The sequence below is a fragment of the Branchiostoma belcheri genome, unplaced genomic scaffold, assembly GCF_001625305.1.
Source record: "Branchiostoma belcheri isolate BF01 breed outbred unplaced genomic scaffold, Haploidv18h27 scaffold2, whole genome shotgun sequence".
Classification (NCBI taxonomy): Eukaryota; Metazoa; Chordata; class Leptocardii; order Amphioxiformes; family Branchiostomatidae; genus Branchiostoma; species Branchiostoma belcheri.
Window position 1 is genome coordinate 10,286,029 of NW_017803490.1, and position 20,506 is coordinate 10,306,534.

At 43.1% G+C, this 20,506-nt stretch overlaps 1 protein-coding gene across 1 annotated transcript in view; it reads right to left on the bottom strand.

Moving 5' to 3' along the window:
* The window catches only part of LOC109468549, an 80,764-nt gene that overhangs the window by 30,199 nt on the left and 30,059 nt on the right, over window positions 1-20,506 (bottom strand). The window contains exons 9-38 of the mRNA XM_019766791.1: window positions 19,898-20,005; window positions 18,784-18,867; window positions 18,294-18,377; window positions 17,842-17,931; window positions 17,250-17,372; window positions 15,604-15,702; window positions 15,283-15,333; window positions 14,630-15,086; window positions 14,073-14,177; window positions 13,257-13,383; window positions 12,667-12,766; window positions 12,065-12,182; window positions 11,452-11,535; window positions 10,844-10,954; window positions 9,950-10,137; window positions 9,475-9,553; window positions 8,938-9,099; window positions 8,199-8,339; window positions 7,533-7,684; window positions 6,924-7,091; window positions 6,432-6,527; window positions 5,831-6,001; window positions 5,028-5,207; window positions 4,437-4,590; window positions 3,892-4,085; window positions 2,817-2,997; window positions 1,974-2,086; window positions 1,431-1,457; window positions 512-583; window positions 13-144 (exon numbers count right to left, since the gene is read on the bottom strand). Of these exons, the coding sequence (XP_019622350.1) occupies window positions 13-144; window positions 512-583; window positions 1,431-1,457; window positions 1,974-2,086; window positions 2,817-2,997; window positions 3,892-4,085; window positions 4,437-4,590; window positions 5,028-5,207; window positions 5,831-6,001; window positions 6,432-6,527; window positions 6,924-7,091; window positions 7,533-7,684; window positions 8,199-8,339; window positions 8,938-9,099; window positions 9,475-9,553; window positions 9,950-10,137; window positions 10,844-10,954; window positions 11,452-11,535; window positions 12,065-12,182; window positions 12,667-12,766; window positions 13,257-13,383; window positions 14,073-14,177; window positions 14,630-15,086; window positions 15,283-15,333; window positions 15,604-15,702; window positions 17,250-17,372; window positions 17,842-17,931; window positions 18,294-18,377; window positions 18,784-18,867; window positions 19,898-20,005 (3,951 nt within the window). The remainder of the gene's footprint in view (window positions 1-12; window positions 145-511; window positions 584-1,430; window positions 1,458-1,973; window positions 2,087-2,816; window positions 2,998-3,891; window positions 4,086-4,436; window positions 4,591-5,027; window positions 5,208-5,830; window positions 6,002-6,431; window positions 6,528-6,923; window positions 7,092-7,532; window positions 7,685-8,198; window positions 8,340-8,937; window positions 9,100-9,474; window positions 9,554-9,949; window positions 10,138-10,843; window positions 10,955-11,451; window positions 11,536-12,064; window positions 12,183-12,666; window positions 12,767-13,256; window positions 13,384-14,072; window positions 14,178-14,629; window positions 15,087-15,282; window positions 15,334-15,603; window positions 15,703-17,249; window positions 17,373-17,841; window positions 17,932-18,293; window positions 18,378-18,783; window positions 18,868-19,897; window positions 20,006-20,506) is intronic.

A 20,506-nucleotide genomic window follows, 5' to 3' on the forward strand; every position in this document is an offset into this window, starting at 1 on the left:
ACACACCTGTACCTGTATATGTGAGGGGCTGCGATAGGACCGGTCGTGGCCGGTTGGCTGAGGTGCATAGTTGTCGGCCTGGTCACTCGACAGATCCTCCAGGAAGTTGGATGGAACCAACCCTCTCCTTCCCCCCATCTCACCCTAATCAAGAAAACAATTTAGCATCAATTTAGTAGTAGTATAAGATAAAACATTAGATTCTGGTCTTGTCTCCTCTTCATATTTATCTGCCATCCAAGTTCCGGTATGGCAACAGACATCTTTGCCCATTTTCGGCAGGTTGACCACTGTCGGAGGGCAACAAACTTTATTTTATTTTTCTTTCTCACAAAATCAGGTGAAAATTAATGCGCGCACTGATGCCATTCAAAAAAATTACTTGCTATGGCCTAACAGTTTAAACCTGTTTTGGGATATTTTTCACCATATCTGAGAACCGATAAACTGCGGCCTTGCTTTGTCCGTACCATGAAGAATTGATAGTAAATAAATAAACAAACAAACAAACCATGAAGAACCCGTCCTCGTCCATCTCTCCCACCACATCTATGATGTCACCCTGGAAGAACGGAAGCTCCATCTGAAACAAACACAGGAAAAACACCTCCTTTACTTCAGCCTTTTACTCAGACATCTACTGTCTAGCCTACAGTCTAGCCTTGTTTGATTCAGTCTCAACTTTTGGCGCCGAGGGGTAGCGGATCTTGGGGAGCGGACTTAGGCTGACAAGGTTGGACTTCAGACTCACTTCAAAGTTTTTTGCCATGTATTTTTTACTATCTATTTTTTATTTCTTGTAACTATGGGACCGGTGAGGTGAGGTAACTCACAACTTTCAGGGCCTAAATTTGCTGTTACAGTACTAGTTTTTACTGCTAGATGGCGTTTTTGCAATAATGCAACCTTGGAGGAAAAGAAGGGCCAAGTTGATTTCTGTTCTTCTACAGTATGCTTCATAATTATGATATAAACGAACCTTAAATATTTGTCAATTTACTTGTTGAAACAATATATGAATCACCAATATGAATATCATTTTCTAGTACATACAGGGGCAGAGTGATGTATTGTCTACCAAACAAAAAAGAAATTTTGTTTCCAGTTAAAAAAAATCCAAGGCCCCAAAAGAGACAAAAGCTTTCCCTGTTTAAAGTTAAAACTTTTGGTCCAACACAAAAAATTTTCTCACCTAGAGCTTTCGACCAGTCACTTCTTTCAAGTGTGACATCAACACTGGGTCAGTCTACTGTGGAAGACCAGAGTGACTGGAAGAAAGCTCTAGGTGAGAGAATTTTTTGTGCTGGACCAAAAGTTTTAACTTTAAACATGTAACTACCAACACAGATGAACTTTAATGATAGTAAAAGCTTTCCCTGATGTGACACCCTGTGGGGAGGGGGGCGAAAGGTGAGACACAAATGAAGCACCTGCGAAAAGCTCCCACCAGCCTCCAGCTTCAGGGCGAGGCCGGTTTGGGGGATTGAGGAAAAACAGACCACATTTAGAGGCAATCCACAGTCAGTCCAGTCAAGTGAAATGTACAGTAAATCTACCGGAGTTACGACAAGAGAAATGTTGAGAGACTATAAGAAAGAAAGAAGTTCAGAGGACATTTTATCATACACCTGTAACATCTGTGTCCATAATATCACCATAGTCCATAATATCGCCACCTTGAGAAAAAGTATGCTTAAAGATATTTTTACTGCAACATACCCTAGGTATGCACATTTGATGTGTGAAGGAGTGCATACCAAAAGTATGTTGCAGTAAAAATATCTTTAAGCACACTTTTTCTCAAGGTGCCGATATTATGGACCCTGGTGATATTATGGACCCTGGAGATATTATGGACACAGATGTTACTGTAAGTCAGGGTTCAGTTTGGGGGCCAAGTGAGGTGCACATATAAGTGCCAGGTTACAATGTTTGGAGTATCGGGTTACACTGTTGCAGAAGTGTCAGGTTACCTCCGTGTCCACGTTGGGGGACATCTCCTGCGGGTCATAGTCGAACAGCGCCCTCATGCGGCGGACCGGGGACTGCAGCTGGGACAGGTGGCCGTTCTGGATGTGGGCTTCGTCTGAGCAAGAAGACAAGAAACCGTTTACCAACCTCCGTGAATAGTTTCATCAAGTTGGAAAGTCACTGAGTAAAGAGACTCTACAAAACCAAGTCTTTTATTCAGCCGATGTTTCGGTGACTGTCTGTCACCTTCCTCTGGGCAATTCTGACTGGTTCACATTGCACTGCAGCACAGGTGTCGCTGCTACATATCACGCGTATGTGTAGATATATTGAAATATTGTATATTTGGGAATGATATGTAGCAGCGACACCTGTGCTGCAGTGCAATGTGAACCAGTCAGAATTGCCCAGAGGAAGAAGTTGTGTAAAAAGAATCTCTTCACTCCATTTACCAAATTGACTACCTTTGGTTATGTTTTCAGTGGCGTTCGTGTGTGTGTGTGTGTGTGTGTGTGAACACAATAACTCAAGAAGGCTTAGATGGATTGTCCTGACATTTGGTACTTTGGTAGGATTTCATAAGACCTCAATTTTGGGCCTCCTAGTGGCTTCTCATGGTACTGCAGTGGAACACAGTGAACAGTTTATCTCGAAAACAAACTGTACAAACAGAAACCAAATAGAAATTGTAGCACAGCTTATGTTTATGGACTAAGCAGAAATACAGTACTTGTATGACCCTGACCAATTACCTCAATGAAAAGCGACCAGTAGCCCAAGTCTTCTGAATAAACAAAAGCTCAAACAAACAAACAAACAAACAAACACAAATAATTAAGTCTCACCTCTATGATAGCCGCCAGCTAAGGAGTCCATTTTGTCTGGTGAGAGGGCGTTATGGGAGTTTCGGAGCTGCTGGAGTCGGTAATCATCCTCGATCTCCTCCACCAGGTTACATGGCACAACCCCGCACCTGCCGTCCACATCCCCCATAAAGAACCCATCCCCATCCTTGTCTCCATACACCTGAAACACAGGATACACATAAACCCCATGTAGAGCCCATCCCCATCTTTGTCTCTGTACACCTGTAACACAGGATACACATAAACCCCATGTAGATCCCATCCCCATCTTTGTCTCTGTACACCTGTAACACAGGATACACATAAACCCCATGTAGAACCCCGCACCTGCCGTCCACATCCCCCATAAAGAACCCATCCCCATCCTTGTCTCCATACACCTGAAACACAAGCAGGATACACATAAACCCCATGTAGAGCCCATCCCCATCTGTTTCTATACACCTGTAACACAAACAGCAGACAGATAAACCCCATGTAGAACCCTGTATCTCCCGTCCACATCCCCCATAAAGAACCCATCCCCATCCTTGTCTCCATACACCTGTAACATAAGGATACAGATAAACCCCATGTACAGCCCATCCCCATCCTTATCCAACACAAAATTTAGCTGTAAAATGAACAATCTCAGAGAGATCTGTTATAGAAGATGTAACCTGTTTGCAACTGGTATACACAAAGATGAATAAAAAAACCCTGAATGTTCCGACCTTGATGATTTGATGAAAAAAACCCAGAAAAGTAACATTTGCAAAGCAAATGCATAATGTTTACCTTCGCATATGGCCTGTTCTGCATGTTAAGTCATATTCAAACACATTCACATATATGGTGACAGAGTCTAAATCCCTCCTACTATCATCATCATCATCTGTCGTCTACTATAAAATTGCAACATTATGCAACCCAACACCAGTTACCATGGTGAGAGACAGTCTGCTTCAGTCAGGTCAGAGGTCACTGTCTGGAGGAGAAGAAGAAGAAGAAACATAGCGAAAACCATTATGTTTTCCTTCAGTAAACGTAAAAAAAAAACCCTGGCTGTCCTGACCTTGATGAGTTGCCCTTCCCTGAAGGGCAGTTCCTCGTCGGCAGCGTCGGGGTTGGGTGACATGGTCATGGGGTCGTAGTCGAACAGCGCGACAAACCAGCGCGGGGCGGCGCTGTCCCCCTCCATGCTGTCCCTCAGCGTAACGTCCGACTCTCCGCCCGAACTGTAGTCATCTTCCTCTGGTAGTTCTGTGTCTAAACAAACAAACAAACAAACAAACAAACAAACAAACATTCAACTCTCTGAGAGCTTCGGGCTAGAGTACTGCTTCTTGCTGCTACATGTAACGTTATATGCAGCTTGTCAGAAGCGCTGAGAATGATGTCTGACAGGCATTGAAGCATACAGGTGAGAAACTTAACTGGTTAAGTAAGAGAAAAATCACTATATTCTATGTCCTACAAACCTGATGAAATTATTTTCAGAACCAGTCATTGTTATATTGCTGTAAAACCAGTGGTTATTGAACTACAGAGTCTGACACACAAACTGAAAACAAAACCTTCATACAAGGCGGTAAGAAACAACAGAAGACGAGCACGAACCCGGTACAGGGCTGGCGTGCCCTCTCCTCTGCTCTCTCCAGTGTTGGGTGGGAGACGCGCGATGACCTTTCTTGACCTTGGTGCTCGGGAGCGGAGGTTCCTCCAGGTCGGATTCTGTGTTGGCCCCTAGGTCATCACCGGCAGGGTGAGTCAGCTGTGGTACAGGGCACAAGAGCACATGAAATTCTACTGAATATTCAAGACAAAAAACAACATTTGCAGAGCAAGAACATGTCAAGCTCATCAAATTCTACTGAATACTTGAGACAAGATATAAGTTAACAACAAAAACAACTTAACACTAGAAAGTGTTGACATCACACTTCAAAGAAGCCACGTGACAAGTCTCATGGGGTCAGTCTACTGAGGAAGACCAGAGTGACTGGTCGAAAGCTCTAGGTGAGAGAACTTCTTTGTGTTGGATCTAAAGTTTTAACTTTTAAGATAAAAAACTACCTTTGTGGTGAGGTGAACAGGTTGCGCGTGGTCCAGGCCGGGAACATCGATGCTCATACTGTCAGAGTTTTGCTCCTCCTCCAGATCTTCCTCAGCCTCCTCCGCGGAAACAAACAAACAAACAAACAAACGTACCTTTGCGGTGAGATGTACCGGTTGCGCGTGGTCCAGGCCGGGAACATCGATGCTCATACTGTCAGAGTTTTGCTCCTCCTCCAGATCTTCCTCAGCCTCCTCCGCGATGTCTGACAGCTCTGAGTGGTTACTGCTGTCCGAGTGGACCTCAGAGCGGAAGGATGGACGGATCTCTGGCTTCTGAAACAAGAAAATTCAATAAAAATTAATTAATGCATTGCAAATTGACAGAGACGGGGGGCGACGCAGGTTATCTGACATGTATGACCCTTTGATGCAATCACCTGTTTCTGACGTCACGTCCCGGAAGCTTCAGTAGAAGGGTCCATTCCGTGAACAAGGCTGACGGAGTCGGTCGAAAATTTGGGTAAGTCCCAATTTACTTAGTGTTGGATAGACCCTTTTGGTCATAACATTGCATATTGTATTAATTCAGTATAAGTCAATTATTAATTTATATATATTTTCTAAGGACAAAAAAAGGAACTCAGGCATCTACTTATAAACAGGAAGAAAAATTATTTTTCAAGTTTATTATCATCAGTTAGATAAATGATAGCAATACCAAGTTCATAATTATGTATATTATAATTACAATGTATGTTGCCATATGTTGTATCTTCTATAATTGTTGTGTAATAATCTAAAAGTTCTTCTTCTTCTATAGAGGTGTACAGGTAGCAAGCAAAGTTCAGTTTCCAGAAGTCTATGCATATTTTCATTCTCATACAGCAGATCATAGTATGTCTGTTATAAAGTAATAATAGATGCAATGACTTTATATATTGTACAAAATAGCCCACCTTCTCCTGCAGTTCCCTATCCATGCCACCAGGGGGCATCGGGAGACCATCCTGAGGAGACTTGGTGACGGTGCGCCCCACTGACGGCTCAAACTGCTCCACCTGCTCGTCCGAAATGTCGCTCTCGGGCGAGCTGTCGTCCGTCCGACCTTCGTACATCATCTCTATACTCTAAACAAACAAACAAACAAACAACATGTTGGTATTGATTAGAAGGACAAGATTTCAACTACTTGTAGTACACTACCATTTTAAGTGTTTCTTTCCGCATCAGCTGATGCATATATCAGCGCCCATCTCTGTTTCCATAGCCCTTTTAATTGGGCCACGTAGTTGAATGTGCAATCACTACATCAGGGGGCTAGTCCACTTATATAGTGGGGTGTGTTCACCTCCCATACACTTTCTCAAATGCTAAGTGCTAAGCAGAGAAAGATGTATACTATGTACTGTTTTTTTTTCAAGTCTTTGGTATGACTTGGATCAAACTCACGTCCTAAGTAATGCAAGGCAAGCACTCTAGCCACTTGGCCATAGCACCGGTTGTGTGCACCTATACCATATATTTCAAATCTGTAAATTGAGTTTTCTGCTTCTTTACCTGTATTTTCCCAGCATCCCTTCTCCCAGCCGGCTTCTCAGGTGCCTCCTCTGCGATGACTTGAGAAGACGACAATGCCGGGGGATGTTTGGATCTCTGCAGAAAAACGACAACAAAGTCAAACAACGACAACAAAGTCAAACAATGACAACAAAGTCAAACGACAACAAAGTTAAACCAGGCCACTTCAAGTCTTGTAGAATACAAATTTAAAAGTTCTCTGACCTAGAGCTTTCAACCAGTCACTCTGGTCTTCCTCAGTAGACTGACCCAGTGAAGCTTGTCACGTGGCTTCTTTGACCCAGTGTTGACGTCACACTTCAAAGAAGCCACGTGACAAGCCTCACTGGGTCAGTCTACCGAGGAAGACCAGAGTGATGGTCGAAAGCTCTAGGTGAGAGAATTTTTTGTGTTGGACCAAAAGTTTTAACTTTAAACATGTAACTACCAACACAGATGAACTTTTATGATAACACTATTAAGAAGTCTTACCTGGTAGAGCATTTTCTTGAGGCTGATTGGGATGACAGCAGATTGGGAGTTGATGGAGTCCCCGGAGCTGGAAACAGTTCTGACCAGGACAGGTCCGATTGTGGTGCCGGCTAACGTCGCAGCCTCCACAACAACACTGTCTGCTGTCGGCTCAGTCACCTCCGCTATCTGGTGAGTGAATGAATGAGTGAATGAATGAATGAATGAATGAATGAATGAATGGATGGATGAATGAATGAATGAATGAATGAATGAATCAATGAATGATTCAAAAAGAATCTCTCTTACAGCCTCTTGGCTGAATTGCAAGTTCCTTACAAATATTCAAAGGTAACATTCATTTCGTCAGCACTGTTGTAACAGAGACATTCATAATATAAAACAAATCATTTTCCTCCATATTTAAAAATAATTCTACCACGGCTTACTATTTTATCTATATGTTACAAAAATTAACATGTTAAAGGATCCTATCCTGTTGCATGACTCCTCTCAGAGTTTCTCTGTAAATCTCAATAAATACCAGTCCTAATGTACAAAACTGGTGTGTGCCATGTCTAAAGGCAGTTTACCGGTGAAACAAACAAACAAACAGACAGTCAGACAGACCTTCCTGTGTCCGGAGTAGACGGCGTAACCCTGCACCACGGCGCCATTGGACGTGCCGGCGGTATCTATTGTAACGGGGAGCCAGCTGATGAGCACCTGGGTCGGGTCCTGTCCCGGCTCCACTGTCACGTTTACCGGAGGGTCGGGGGGACCTGGACAATAAATTACAGCGGGTCAGATCTGGTCTTTTGAGGGCTGCGAAATACAGCATCAAATTGGCCAGGCAGTGTACATTGGCCACCCCTCAGTGGTAATCAATGGACACTCCTCTGGCCAATGGATACTGCCTTGTTACTGTAGGATCTGTTCAGAGATTAGGTTAGATGATAACAAATGTTTGTGATGTTCATAGCCTCACTAATGTTTGTGATGTTCATAGCCTACAAATGTAAACTTAGTTCAGTGCCTTAGTGGTGTCTTAGCCTTGCACTGACAGTATATTCTAAGACAATTCAAACTGTCCTACGGTAACCGTACAAATTATGGAGATTATTTCCGGACGTTTCGAGTGACATCCATCACTCTTCTTCAGCGTCAATAAATACATTAATTTTGTATATGTAAACTAAGAGAACTAGTTGACACTAATCATATGTGAAGGAACTGGAAAAAGCAGTTGAGTTGAGAATATGCTCATTTTACGAAAAAAAAAACTGCCGTACTGACCCCCTGGAAGTGTCTCAAACTGCACGCTGGCCGCCGTGTTTTCCTTCCTCTTCCAGGTCTTACTCTCGATGAAGTCCCACAGACTCGAGCTGCTCTTCTCAGAACGAACCTCTACTTTCTGCAACGTCCCTGGCTGCAAACCTGGGCACAAGGAATGAAGGAATGATGAGTGAGTGAATGAATGAATGAATGAATGAATGAATGAATGAATGAATGAATGAATGAATGAATGAATGAATGAATGAATGAATCAATCAATCAATCAATCAATCAATCAATCAATAGAAGAATAATGAATGAATCAATCAATCAATCTCAGGCACAAAGATAGGGAAAAAAGTTTCTTTACTGGAGTTGAAATAACCACACGCAAAATGCATAAAATTATTTTCAGATTGCAACTGGCTAGAAAAATAGAAAGGCTGAAAAAGTCCTGGTCACATACGTCTAAAATGCACCTAAGTGGGATTTTTTCTACAGCAATATTGCCGTATGTCGTATATACATGTAGGTTAAGAGAAAAACGTTGAGGTTGAGAGAAGAAATGGACACAGTAGTTTAATTTCTAAACTATTTCACCCATTTCTTCTCAATTTGATCTACATTTTGTACAACGCACGGCATCAACTGTCTTGCAAAACTCTCAATCATACATGCAAGTGCATCATATGATGTATGTGACAGAGGCTTTACAGAAAGAGACAATAAATCTGTGTGGGTGAAACAAAAATTATCTGACCAGTGATGCTGTGCTTGAAGACCCCGGGTGGGAGGAGCTTAGGTTCCCCGCTGTTCACCACCAGGCTGTGGGCGTGGCTGCTGTTGCTAGGTAACCAGGACAGCTCACACGACGTGGGGGTGACCTCTGACACCTGAAGGTTACTGGGCGCCAAGGTCGCATCTAAGGCACAAGGGCAGAAAGGTCAGGGTGTTTTTTTTTCAACAGTTGTAATATTAAGTTACATAATTACAATGTATGTTCCTAGAATGTACATTTACATTCGTTTGTAGTGTGCCAGTTAATATAGCAACGTTTAATTATTTTCTACATCGTTTTAATTTTGAGCAAACACTACATAAAACATTGTGTCCAACAGTGGCAGCAGATTGTATTCATCTTAGCACATTACAATGTGTTAGAATTTGATCTTTGATCTTACCATAATCCCTTGTCAACATAACTTCAAAGTGTACTTCTATCTATTAGTAAGCAGTTGGATGCATCAGAATAAAGTCATGTAAGAATGAAATAGAAGGAAAGATCCCCCCTCCCTACCTTTCCCCAGCATGAGTGTTGCCTGTGGGTCCAGAGACTGTCCTGCTCTTGTGGTGGTTCTCACACAAACACGATAAGTCTGCAGAACAGATATAACACGACACAAGTCAGATCTAACTCCTCTATTATAGAACTATTCAGTAGTCTAGCTAGAACATAAACTATAAAGAAGCAGAATACTGAATACAATGTATTACTAAGTAAACCATGAAAAATTCAGGCCAAGCTAAGGTTGCTATCATTTATGTTGGAAGTTCCTTACTCCTGGTGTCCCGTCAACTTGTGAAGCTGTGATCAGTTTTAGTGTTATCTGCATTTTAGCACAGGCAAGCAATATCTAAGATGATATAAATACAATGTAGATTGTAGAATGTTTTGCTGTGAGTTGTACAAGAAAAATAGAGATGAAGTTCAGTGGTGAAGGGACTTGTACTGAACCCTATCAGGGAGGCCAAATGATGAGGATGAACCTGACCTTGTCCATGTCGACGCCCTCGATGAGAGCGCTGGGTTTGGCATCCGGCGTGACCTTGGCCTTGAGCTCCCTGTTCAGGTAGACTGCATAGTGAAGGATCTCGTCTGTCGGGAGGTCAGCCGGCTCCCACCTCAGAACCACGCTGCTCGTCAGCTGCTTGTCAATCACCAGGTTCTGGGGACACGGAACTGCGGGAGGGGGGCAACATACTGTCAGGTTCTCAAGGTCATGTACAGGCTAAGGACACTGTGGGAGGGGGGCAACATACTGTCAGGTTCTCAAGGTCATGTACAGGCTAAAGACACTGTGGGAGGGGGGCAAACATGGTCAAGTTCTGGGGACACGGAACTGCGGGAGGGGGGCAACACTCAAGGTCATGTACATGTACAGTACTGAAGGGCACTGTGGGAGGGGGGCAACACACTGTCAGGTTCTCAAGGTCATGGTACAGTGCTATGGGTCTCAAGGTCGTGTACAGTGCTGTGGGAGGGGGCCAACACATTGTTTTGTTCTCAAGGTCATGTACATGTACAGTACTGAAGGGCACTGCGGGAGGGGGGCAATATATTTTCAGGTTCTCAAGGTCATGCAAAATACTGTGGGGCAACACACTGTCAGGTTATCAAGATCATGTACATGTACAATGCTGTGGTTCTCAAGGTCGTGTACATGTACAGTACTGAAGGGCACTGCAGGAGGGGGGCAACACACTGTCAGGTTCTCAAGGTCATACTGTACTGAAGTTCCTTGTGGGGAGGGTGCGAGAATGTTTTCTTGTTCTGAAACTCAACAAATCCTTGCCTAATGCTTCAAATATTAGCATCAGCCATTTGCAAAATACCTAGTATGAACACTCAGCTTAGAATTATAATGAATCCATGTCTCTGTACCCACCTGGAGTTTTGCCGGGACTTGCCTCGGTCCTCTGTAGACTGTCCAGCGTGTCTGTGAAGCTGTCGGGGAGGGTTGGAGCCAGCTGCAGGGCCGTGGGGCCTGGCTGGTTATCTGCTGCAGGACAGAACACTGCTTGTTTGTTTCTTTCGCATAACTGGTAAACCGTCTTTAGGCGTAACACAAGCTTTGTAAGACCGGACTGTAAGGTTTGACCCACTCACAGTGGGAAGGTCCCCTACTCTTTTTGATAAGTGCGGTGGGTTCTTTAACGTGCGTGGGGTGTGGCTCTCCCCAAACACGGAACCTGCATTTAACGTCCTATCCGAGGGACGTCCCTAGCCGAAGCTAGGTACTCATTTCCACCTGAGTGAAGTGAGGAAAGTCGTGTTAAGTGTCTTTCCCAAGGGCACAAGATCGGTGACACCGGGCAGGATTCGAACCCGGGACCTCTTGGGCCTGGGCCGAATGCGCTGCCGCTACGCCACATGACCCCAACCCCATCATTTTGCTATACGTGATCTCTGGGTTCTAGAACATCCAGATTACCTAACAAAACATTATCATCCCTGTGTAAGGAAGCAAAAATGGTAGAAGTTGAGGCTACTGACCGTTAGTGGAGCCATCCGGTACCAACAGGCTGATGCTGACTTCATCCTCGCTCTGGAACGACACGTGTGTAGCATCCTCATCACCTGTAAACAACAACAACATATTATATCATCATCTGTAAACAACAATATTACATCATCACCTGTAAACATATTACATCATCAACCTGTAAACAACAACACATTGCATCATCACCTGTAAACAACAACACATTACATCATCACCTGTAAACAACAACATAACATCAGATTTTGATTCATGACCCATAAACAACAAAAAATTTGTACTGCAGCTAGGTATCTCTGCTACAGAATTACACCAAGTCAGAAGTCGTTAACGTTGCTGCCCCGAAGAAGGTGCTTTATATAGAACCATGCTCAGACACAGTTCTGAATAGTCAACGCACATCCATAACTATGTCTGGGGCAAATATACGTTCTTGGATACACAGAGACTATCCAGAACTGTGCCTGATCCTAACCCTAACCCATTTAGGCATTGCTCAGTTCTGGATACAATACAGACTATCCAGAACCATGCCTGATCCTAACCCTAACCAATTCAGGCATAGAACTAGATAGGCACAGCACAATTCTGGGTATGATAACTTACTTATGGAAGGCTGTGCAGGGCTCCAATTGGGCATGTCCTCATCTGCGACACGCTCCACGAAGTTGGAGGGAACCAGGCCCCGGGAACCGTCCATCAGCTCACCTTGGAAAAACATGTCCTGGGGGAGAGACAGGAGGGGTTTAAGATAGTGTACAAGTGTGTACATGTCTGTGTGTGTGTGTGTGTGTGTGGGGGGGGGGAGTGTCAGTGTGTGTGTGGGGGGGGGGGTCCTCTCTGCAAATAGGATGTAGGACTCGGGAGCTATAATAGGCCTGGTTTGGTAACCAGACTACAATGAACCTGTCTTGTGGAATTAAAGAACTATAGAGGCACAAAACGTTAGTCAACTACAACTCCCACCACCAACAATATCCTGGACACAGAGGACTTCAAGACTTTGTACAAGGAACCTGTCTCGTGAACTTAAAGACATAAAAATATGTCCCGGTGCATGGGAGACAGAGGACTTCAAGACTCTGTACAAAAAACCTGTAACTTTTGCCACAATGTCACAGTGTCACCAATTAGCACCCATTTAGCCCAACAACTTTGTCACAGTGCAGCGAACCTGTACACTGTTTTGCTACAACGTTGTGACCCACCTCGTCCATGTCTCCGTACACGTAGACGTAATCTCCCGCCTGGAACGACAACTCTGCCTCAGGATTGTCGTTGGGTCCTTCGTAAGGGTTGTAGGAGTACCTGGGAATAAAACATCATGTGTTACATCCTGGTTAAGCTTTATAAATTACCAATTTGCTTGCATTGCTATCAATTATATTTAGTGCTGTTAAGTAGTCTTTCCCTTATTTAGACAGTTCAGTTCTTTTGGATCAGGTTCAGGTTCACTTGTTGTTTGACATGTCCTGTGTAAATGTACATGTATGCTGGGTCCCATTGTAAAGCAGCTTCTACTAGCTGAATGGGCACATCATCATCATCATCCACTGTATTCTGCGTCTACAGTCGTGTGGAATGTCCTGTAGCCGCATTCAGCCTTTTTTCATCTCTTTCCACTTTTGTCTTCTGCCTCGCGAGCTCTCTAAGCTCCTTGAGTTTCTTTTCTGTTGTGGGAGGGCCTAGCCCTCTGCGCTTCATGTCTCCCTGAATGGGCTTATAATCCAGCTCCCTGAATGAAATAAATAAATGCCCGAAAACAATTGTAAAAAATTGTAAAACTACAATTTTGTACCTTGCGATATACACTGCGAGTTTTTTCCTGTCCTGGTTGGCCCCACTGCTGTGTGTCGGTCCCGTCTCGCTGCCTTCTGAACCCTGATGTTTCTCCATGTCTGCATCACCACTGGCTTCTGCTGTACCTGCAGAATAACAGAAATATTCATACAAAACTTAACAAACAACTAGCCTTAACTTTAAGAGATATGTCTTACCAGACGGACTGAAACATATCAGGGGGCTCGCATGCCCTTTCCCGTAGAGCGTAATCGGTCGTTTTAATTCTATGCAGAGCATAGACGGACCGCTCTAGTCAACATAGAGCGTAATTGGCACATTTTCCGTTTATAGCGTATTCACCATTTTAATTCTACGTAATGCATTGTAGCCATGTCTTGGAATTTATCGTAACGTGTAATCAACAGGTTTCCGAATTCCGTGTAGAGCGTTGTCGGGACCCCCCATGCAGGCCCTCATATCAAGCAAGGTGAGAGTCTTTCCTGGTTGTGAGAAAGAAAATTCCTAATTCCTAAATATCCTTTAAGAGATAAATTATGGTTTTACGAGTAATTTTCTATATTCCATATTTGAAGTGTTTAATGTACACTTTTCTGATGAAGATTCATTCAATGACTGATCATTTCTTTCATTCTTCCTTCAATAACTAAGTCTTAGTCTAAAAATAAGTTAGAGAAACATTAAACAAACACAAAACTTAACTAGAGCAATAACATTTGAAAAGCAAATGCATAATGTTTACCTTCATATGGTAAAATATATTAACAAACTACCTTCACTCATACAATTTTAGACTAAACATTCACTCTCTCACCGTTTAAGCCCTGAGTGTGAGACTGTGTGGCTGGTTCAGGGCTGGGGTTGTCTTGGTGAGAAGGTAGGGTGTACGTGCTAGCCTCATCCCACGAGTCTCCAGATCCTACAAACACAAAAAAATAAATAATTATGCATCAAATTAAGGAGATTTGAAAATTTGATGTGCTAACTTTTTGTGGTTTGGAATAAAACCTTAATGAAGCACATCCTTCTGATTGATTCTATTATTTCATGAATAAACAAAGCTTCAAACAAACACAGTTTCACTGGGCACAGTAAGAATATTAGACACCAAACAAGACTATTTCCTGAGAGAGGTGAAGGAGGCTATTTACATCAGGGCCTTCACTCAACCGTGACGGGGGCCGACATTGTCTACCAGATACCTTTGACCCGGTGTTGACGTCACACTTCAAAGAAGCCATGTGACAAGATTCACTGGGTCAGTCTACTGAGGAAGACCAGAGTGACTGGTCAAAAGCTCTAGGTGAGAGAACATCTTTGTGTTTAAGATCAAAAGTTTTAGCTCTAAACACACACACAGCCTGTACCCACCATCTGGCTCCTGTATAGGTTGAAATCCGGCAGACGACAGTTCTTTGGCAAGACTTTGATGATTGACAGGTGGCGAAATCGATCTCTTCGCTGCCGTAGCAACTACCGCGGGGGCCGGTTCCGGCGTGCCGCTCACTCCGGGGGAGACCGCTTCGAACGCTGACGACCTTTTGGCCCCGACGATCGGCACCGGTTTCACCAGTTTTCCCCGGTCAGATTCCTGCTGGGAGGGTCTGTCTGTCTGTGTGTCCGTCTGTGTGTCTGTCTGGAAAGACTTCTGTGTTCCTGTCCTGATAATGTTCACCTGGACTCCCACAGAAGTGGCAGGAGGAGGAACGGATTTCTCGTCGTCTGACTTTTTGGCAAGTTTCTCCGACAAGTCCTTCAACTGTTCTGTTTGCCGTTGGCATAGCAACTGCCCCTCGGCATGCTGGGAGTCCAACTCCTCTAGTCTGGCCTGGGGGAGGGAAAGGCAAGTTAAGTTTTCTCCATAACATGATGATCATCCATAGTTTATGTGACCAAAAAAAGACATTATAATAATTATTTTCCAGTAAAATAACATTTTTTCAACAGCCGTGACTTTTTCCAAGAAATAGAGTATAAATCAAATCAAAGAAATATGTACACCAAAGTCATTGACTAACACCTACCTGGAGCTGGGTTAGGGTTTGTCTGTGCGTGTCTTCAGTTTTCTTCTGGTGCTACATACAGTACATGGTAGGGAACACATTAATCGTACAATATTAGTAAACAAAACTCACACTCAGTCAAAACAAAAAGATCCTTTTAATGCACAATTATAAAACTTTGGTCTTTGAGTTTCATAACAGTTTATAGTTTCTCATAAAAAGTATATTTTAACCACACATCTCCATGTTGACTTTTTGATGGCTTGATGGTGGCTTAAAACCAACTGAATATCCACGGCCCAAGCGACTGGTGTTCCCCGTAGTAAAACTGATTGTTCTCACCTGCAGAAGTTCCTGGACAGTTTTTTCCTTCTCCTCCAGAAGATGTTTGGTGGCTGCGAGGTCCTCAGTGGGGTTTTGTCTCAACTCTTCTTCCAATTCCTGCAAAATAGTAATTAACAAAAATACTCAAAACAAAACATTTGAAAACTCCTGGAAAATGATTCAGATCTTCTTTCAATTCCTGGAAAATAGTAATTAACAAAAACGCTAAAAACGGAACACTAACTACTGTCTTTGTTTTGTATATTCATTTCAAGACTTTTGAAAATTCCTGGGAAATGATTCGACACTTCTTTCAATCCCTGGAAAACAATAGACAAAAATATTCCATAGAAATATAATTTTATGTTTTGTGTATTGGAAACAAAAGTTCCTGGAAGATTCAGCACAAAAATTGATTCTGAAAACATTTGTCTCATAAGGATTCGACTACACAACTCAGAACACAAATAGATTTAAAACTTAACACCTAAGTCCTTTTTCATGGAAAAACTCCAGGAGTGGAAAAACGTAATACAGAACCATAAATATGTCACCTGTAGCCCACATCCTCATCAAAGACGGAAGACAAACATTATTGATTTTTTTGGGTCGCCACAATCCAATATTATCACCATTATCATCAGTCAACCATATTGGTTGGAGTTATTAATATATAGTACCCTTTTGTTAGGTTGATAAAAGATGGGGGCACATGCCATGAAAAAATAAGTTAGTCCAATTATAAATTTGTGGAGCACAGGCAGTGATTGCTGGTATTGTTCACCACACATAGAAAATCACTATCACAGACACACGAGTATACAGTGTAATCATACACACAAGGATAAACATCCCTGTCCCTGGTGCTGAACACCATCCACACAGATAAACACACCAGTCCTTGGTGCTGAACACCATCCACACACAAACATGCCTGTCCTTGGTGCTGAACACCATCCACACACAGATACACATGCCTGTCCTTGGTGCTGAACACCATCCACACACAGATACACATACCTGTCCTTGGTGCTGAACACCATCCACACACAGATACATGCCTGTCCTTGGTGCTGAACACCATCCACACACAGATACACATGCCTGTCCTTGGTGCTGAACACCATCCACACACAGATACACATACCTGTCCTTGGTGCTGAACACCATCCACACAGGCAAACATGCCTGTCCTTGGTGCTGAACACCACCCACACACAAACATGTCTGTCCTTGATGCTGAACACCATCCACACACAGGCAAACATGCCTGTCCTTGGTGCTGAACACCACCCACACAGGCAAACATGTCTGTCCTTGGTGCTGAACACCATCCACACACAGATACACATGCCTGTCCTTGGTGCTGAACACCATCCACACACAGGCAAACATACCTGTCCTTGGTGCTGAACACCATCCACACACAAACATGCCTGTCCTTAGTGCTGAACACCATCCACATACAGGCAAACATGCATGTCCTTGGTGCTGAACACCATCCACACATAGGCAAACATACCTGTCCTTGGTGCTGAACACCATCCACACACAAACATACCTGTCCTTGGTGCTGAACACCATCCACACACAGGCAAACATACCTGTCCTTCACACATGTAAATATCAGGCCACACTAATGTAATCTGCTGGTTCTTGGTTACCTGAATAACCGCCTGCAGATGTTGAACTTTGTTTTCCTGAGCTCGTTTCGCCGTCTGGAGTTCCTCGTTCTGAATCAGCAGCAGGTTCAGCTGGTCCCGCACACCCTGCGACTCAAACTGTGTCTGCAGAAAAAAAACAATGACTCAAAATGCATCTGCAGAAAAACATTGTCAACAACAACGACTCAAACTGCGTCTGCAGAGAAAAACAATGACTCAAACTGCGTCTGCAGCAAAAAACAGGACTCAAACTGGGCCTGCAAAAGAAAAAAAAAGCCCCAAACTTTGAAAAAAACAACAACAGGGCAATCAGAGATGGAACCCTCTTACCCACACTGGTTTGCCACAAACATTGCAGCACTGAAGACGTACAAAAATGTACATTTGTGGCCAGCCCCTCCAACTAAGGTTTGCCACTTGCTACATAATGTTATCTAACACCATAGGCCATCTGCTACAGCAACAGTTGCCTTGGTGATTGACAGATGTCTAATTCAGGTCATTGGCCTTATTTGTTTGGAACGGAAGGAGAAGAAACTAGCAAAATCAATATGTTTTCCTTCTGGGAAGTTAAACATAAAAAGCAATGTACCTGTTCTAGTTGAGAGACCTGTCGCTGAAGTTCGGATGTCCTTTTGGTCAGGTCAGTGTTGTCAACAACTTGGCTTTCAAGCTCTGACTCCTGCAGCGGGGAAACAAGTTTGTTTGTACAAATAAAAGGCAACCAAAGACAGCAAGGAAAACAGAGCACATGGCAGAACATACTGCACCTGGGCAAAATCCTGATTTTTTACGGCTTTTGTTGGATTTTTGGTCCGTTGCATCTGAATTTTGTTTGTTGCAGACAATATCTTTTCTGACATAACATTTTGAAACTTTAGACGAGATGTTATTTATATATGTACATGTAAGTTGTAGGAATATGACCTTACAATTTTACATATACTGTATATGAGATGTTTTGTTGAAGTGCTGTGCACAATAAATTGCTGGTTTCACACAGGTGCAGTACATTCTGCCCATGTGCTGGAAAACAGAACCTACCAAGTAGGAGCATCTCTGATTACTGTTACTGAGCTGCTCTTCAAGTTGTGCTCTGGAGACCTTCTGCTCGGACAGTTCCACTTCCTGTAAAGGGGGGGGGGGCAGAAAATAATGGTGATGCATGAAAATGTGATACCTGGTCACTCACAAGTCGGGGGTACATGCTGTCATGTACAAACTGAAATACATGCAGATCTAATACTGTGGGAGGGGGGCAACACACTGTCAGGTGCTCAAGGTCATATACAGTACTAAAGGTCACTGTGGGAGGGGGGCAACACATTGTCACTGGGTTCTCAAGGTCGTGTACAGTTAACTGAAGGGCACTGTGGGAAGGGCGCAACACTGTCAGGTTTTCAAGGTCATGTATAGTGCTGAAGGAACTGTGGGAGGAGGCAGTGCAATGTCAGGTTCTCAAGGTCATGTACATCACTGAGGGGACTGTGGGAGGGGGGCAACACATTGGCTCAAGGTCAGGTACAGAACTTACCAGTGATGAGAGTCTCCTGTTGGTCTGCCTGAGTTCTTCCTTCAGTCCCTGCTGAGTTGTCTTCTCGTTCTGTAAACTGGTTTCCTAAAAGGGAGGAACAGTCAACTTCAATTTCACGCTCTACTAGAGCTGTGTACCGTGTACCTGTACCCCAGGGTCTAGGTACAGGTCCGAACCTGAAACTGTACCTGAACAATTCAACAAATTGATATGTTAGAGCATAACTAATAGGCAACAGATTATTCGTGGTAGTTAACACTGTCAGTCTGTAACACAAACACGCTGCTGTCCTTACTTTGGGACCAGCTATTGAGTCAACAGTACACATTTTAGGTCACAAATAGGCATATAATTAGTATGAAATTATTTAGGTACAGTACCAGTGCTGAGGGATTAGGTATTTTGGACCTAATCAATGTTTCTAGTACAGAACCAGTACACAGCTCTATGCTCTACCCATCTTCTCTTCCACCTTGTCTCAGTGGAGGCCGTCTGTAGATATCACACAGCCCACAGCCACCCGTTTCCCAGTCATAATGAGATTCCAAAAGGGTGGGTTGATGATTCCCAGCCCAGGCTGTCAAATATCATGTCTAACTCCCATATCCACCTACATAGATTGATTTCTTAATTTTGCAAAAGTGAGACCGAATAATCCATACGTGACAATGTTACAGTAACTGTTATGTGGTTATAAAAGTAAAGTTACCTTATCCTTGTAGTACTGTATTTCTCAGTAGGGAGAAGGTTTTATTTTCTTGTTTTCTCTGCTTGAATGCCTTGTGAGTTTGTTAGTTTGTGAGTCTGTACAAGTAGCTGAGATGATAGAATGATGCTTAATGTAGACTATTGTAAGTGATATACATTTTGTACCAAGTCATTGACAGACTACATTCTTCCTGGAGTCCTGACTAAGGTAGTACAAAGTATAACAACAGTACAAAGTATATATACACTTGAATCAACAAAAAAACAAACAACAACTTGTGAACTCCAATTAGATTAACAAAAAATGTGAGCTTCAAATCAGAATGGGATCAATGTCTACTATATAAATATTAATACATGTAATATTTGATAAATCATACTAAAAACAAAAAAACGAAAGCCATACCAGTTCAGGTACCCTGCCTGCTGCCTGTGACAGAGTCTCTACTTGCAGCTGCAGGTTCTGAACTCTCTCATCTTCCCCATCAAACCTGCCAGTCTCCAACTCTCCATTCTACACAACAACAAGGGGAAATGTCTCAGGTGAATGTAAATAACAGAGTTATTAAAGTTAAAACATATGGCAGCATCCATCTCTGTTTCTGTAGCCCTTGGGCCACACAGTTGTGTCACTACAGCAAGGGGCTAGTCCATCTCAAATGCTGAGTGCTAAGCAGAGAAATCTGTATACATGTACCAAAGACTAAAAATGGTACATATATAATATATAATTGTTATGTACCATTTTTAGTCATTGGTATGACCCGGCTGGGGATCAAACTCACGACCTACCGAATGCAAGGCGAGCACTCTACCCACTTAGCCATTGCACCGGTTGAATGTAAATAGAGCCACAACATTATCAAAAAGAGCAGCGGTCCTTCCCGGTGTGAGTGGTTAAAACCTTACAGTCTGGTTTCTGGGTTGACATCTTAAAAAGGTAATCAGATGGTCAATATATGTCAATCCTTCCACAAATGTGGAAAATCTCAATAAAATGAAAAAAAGATTCACG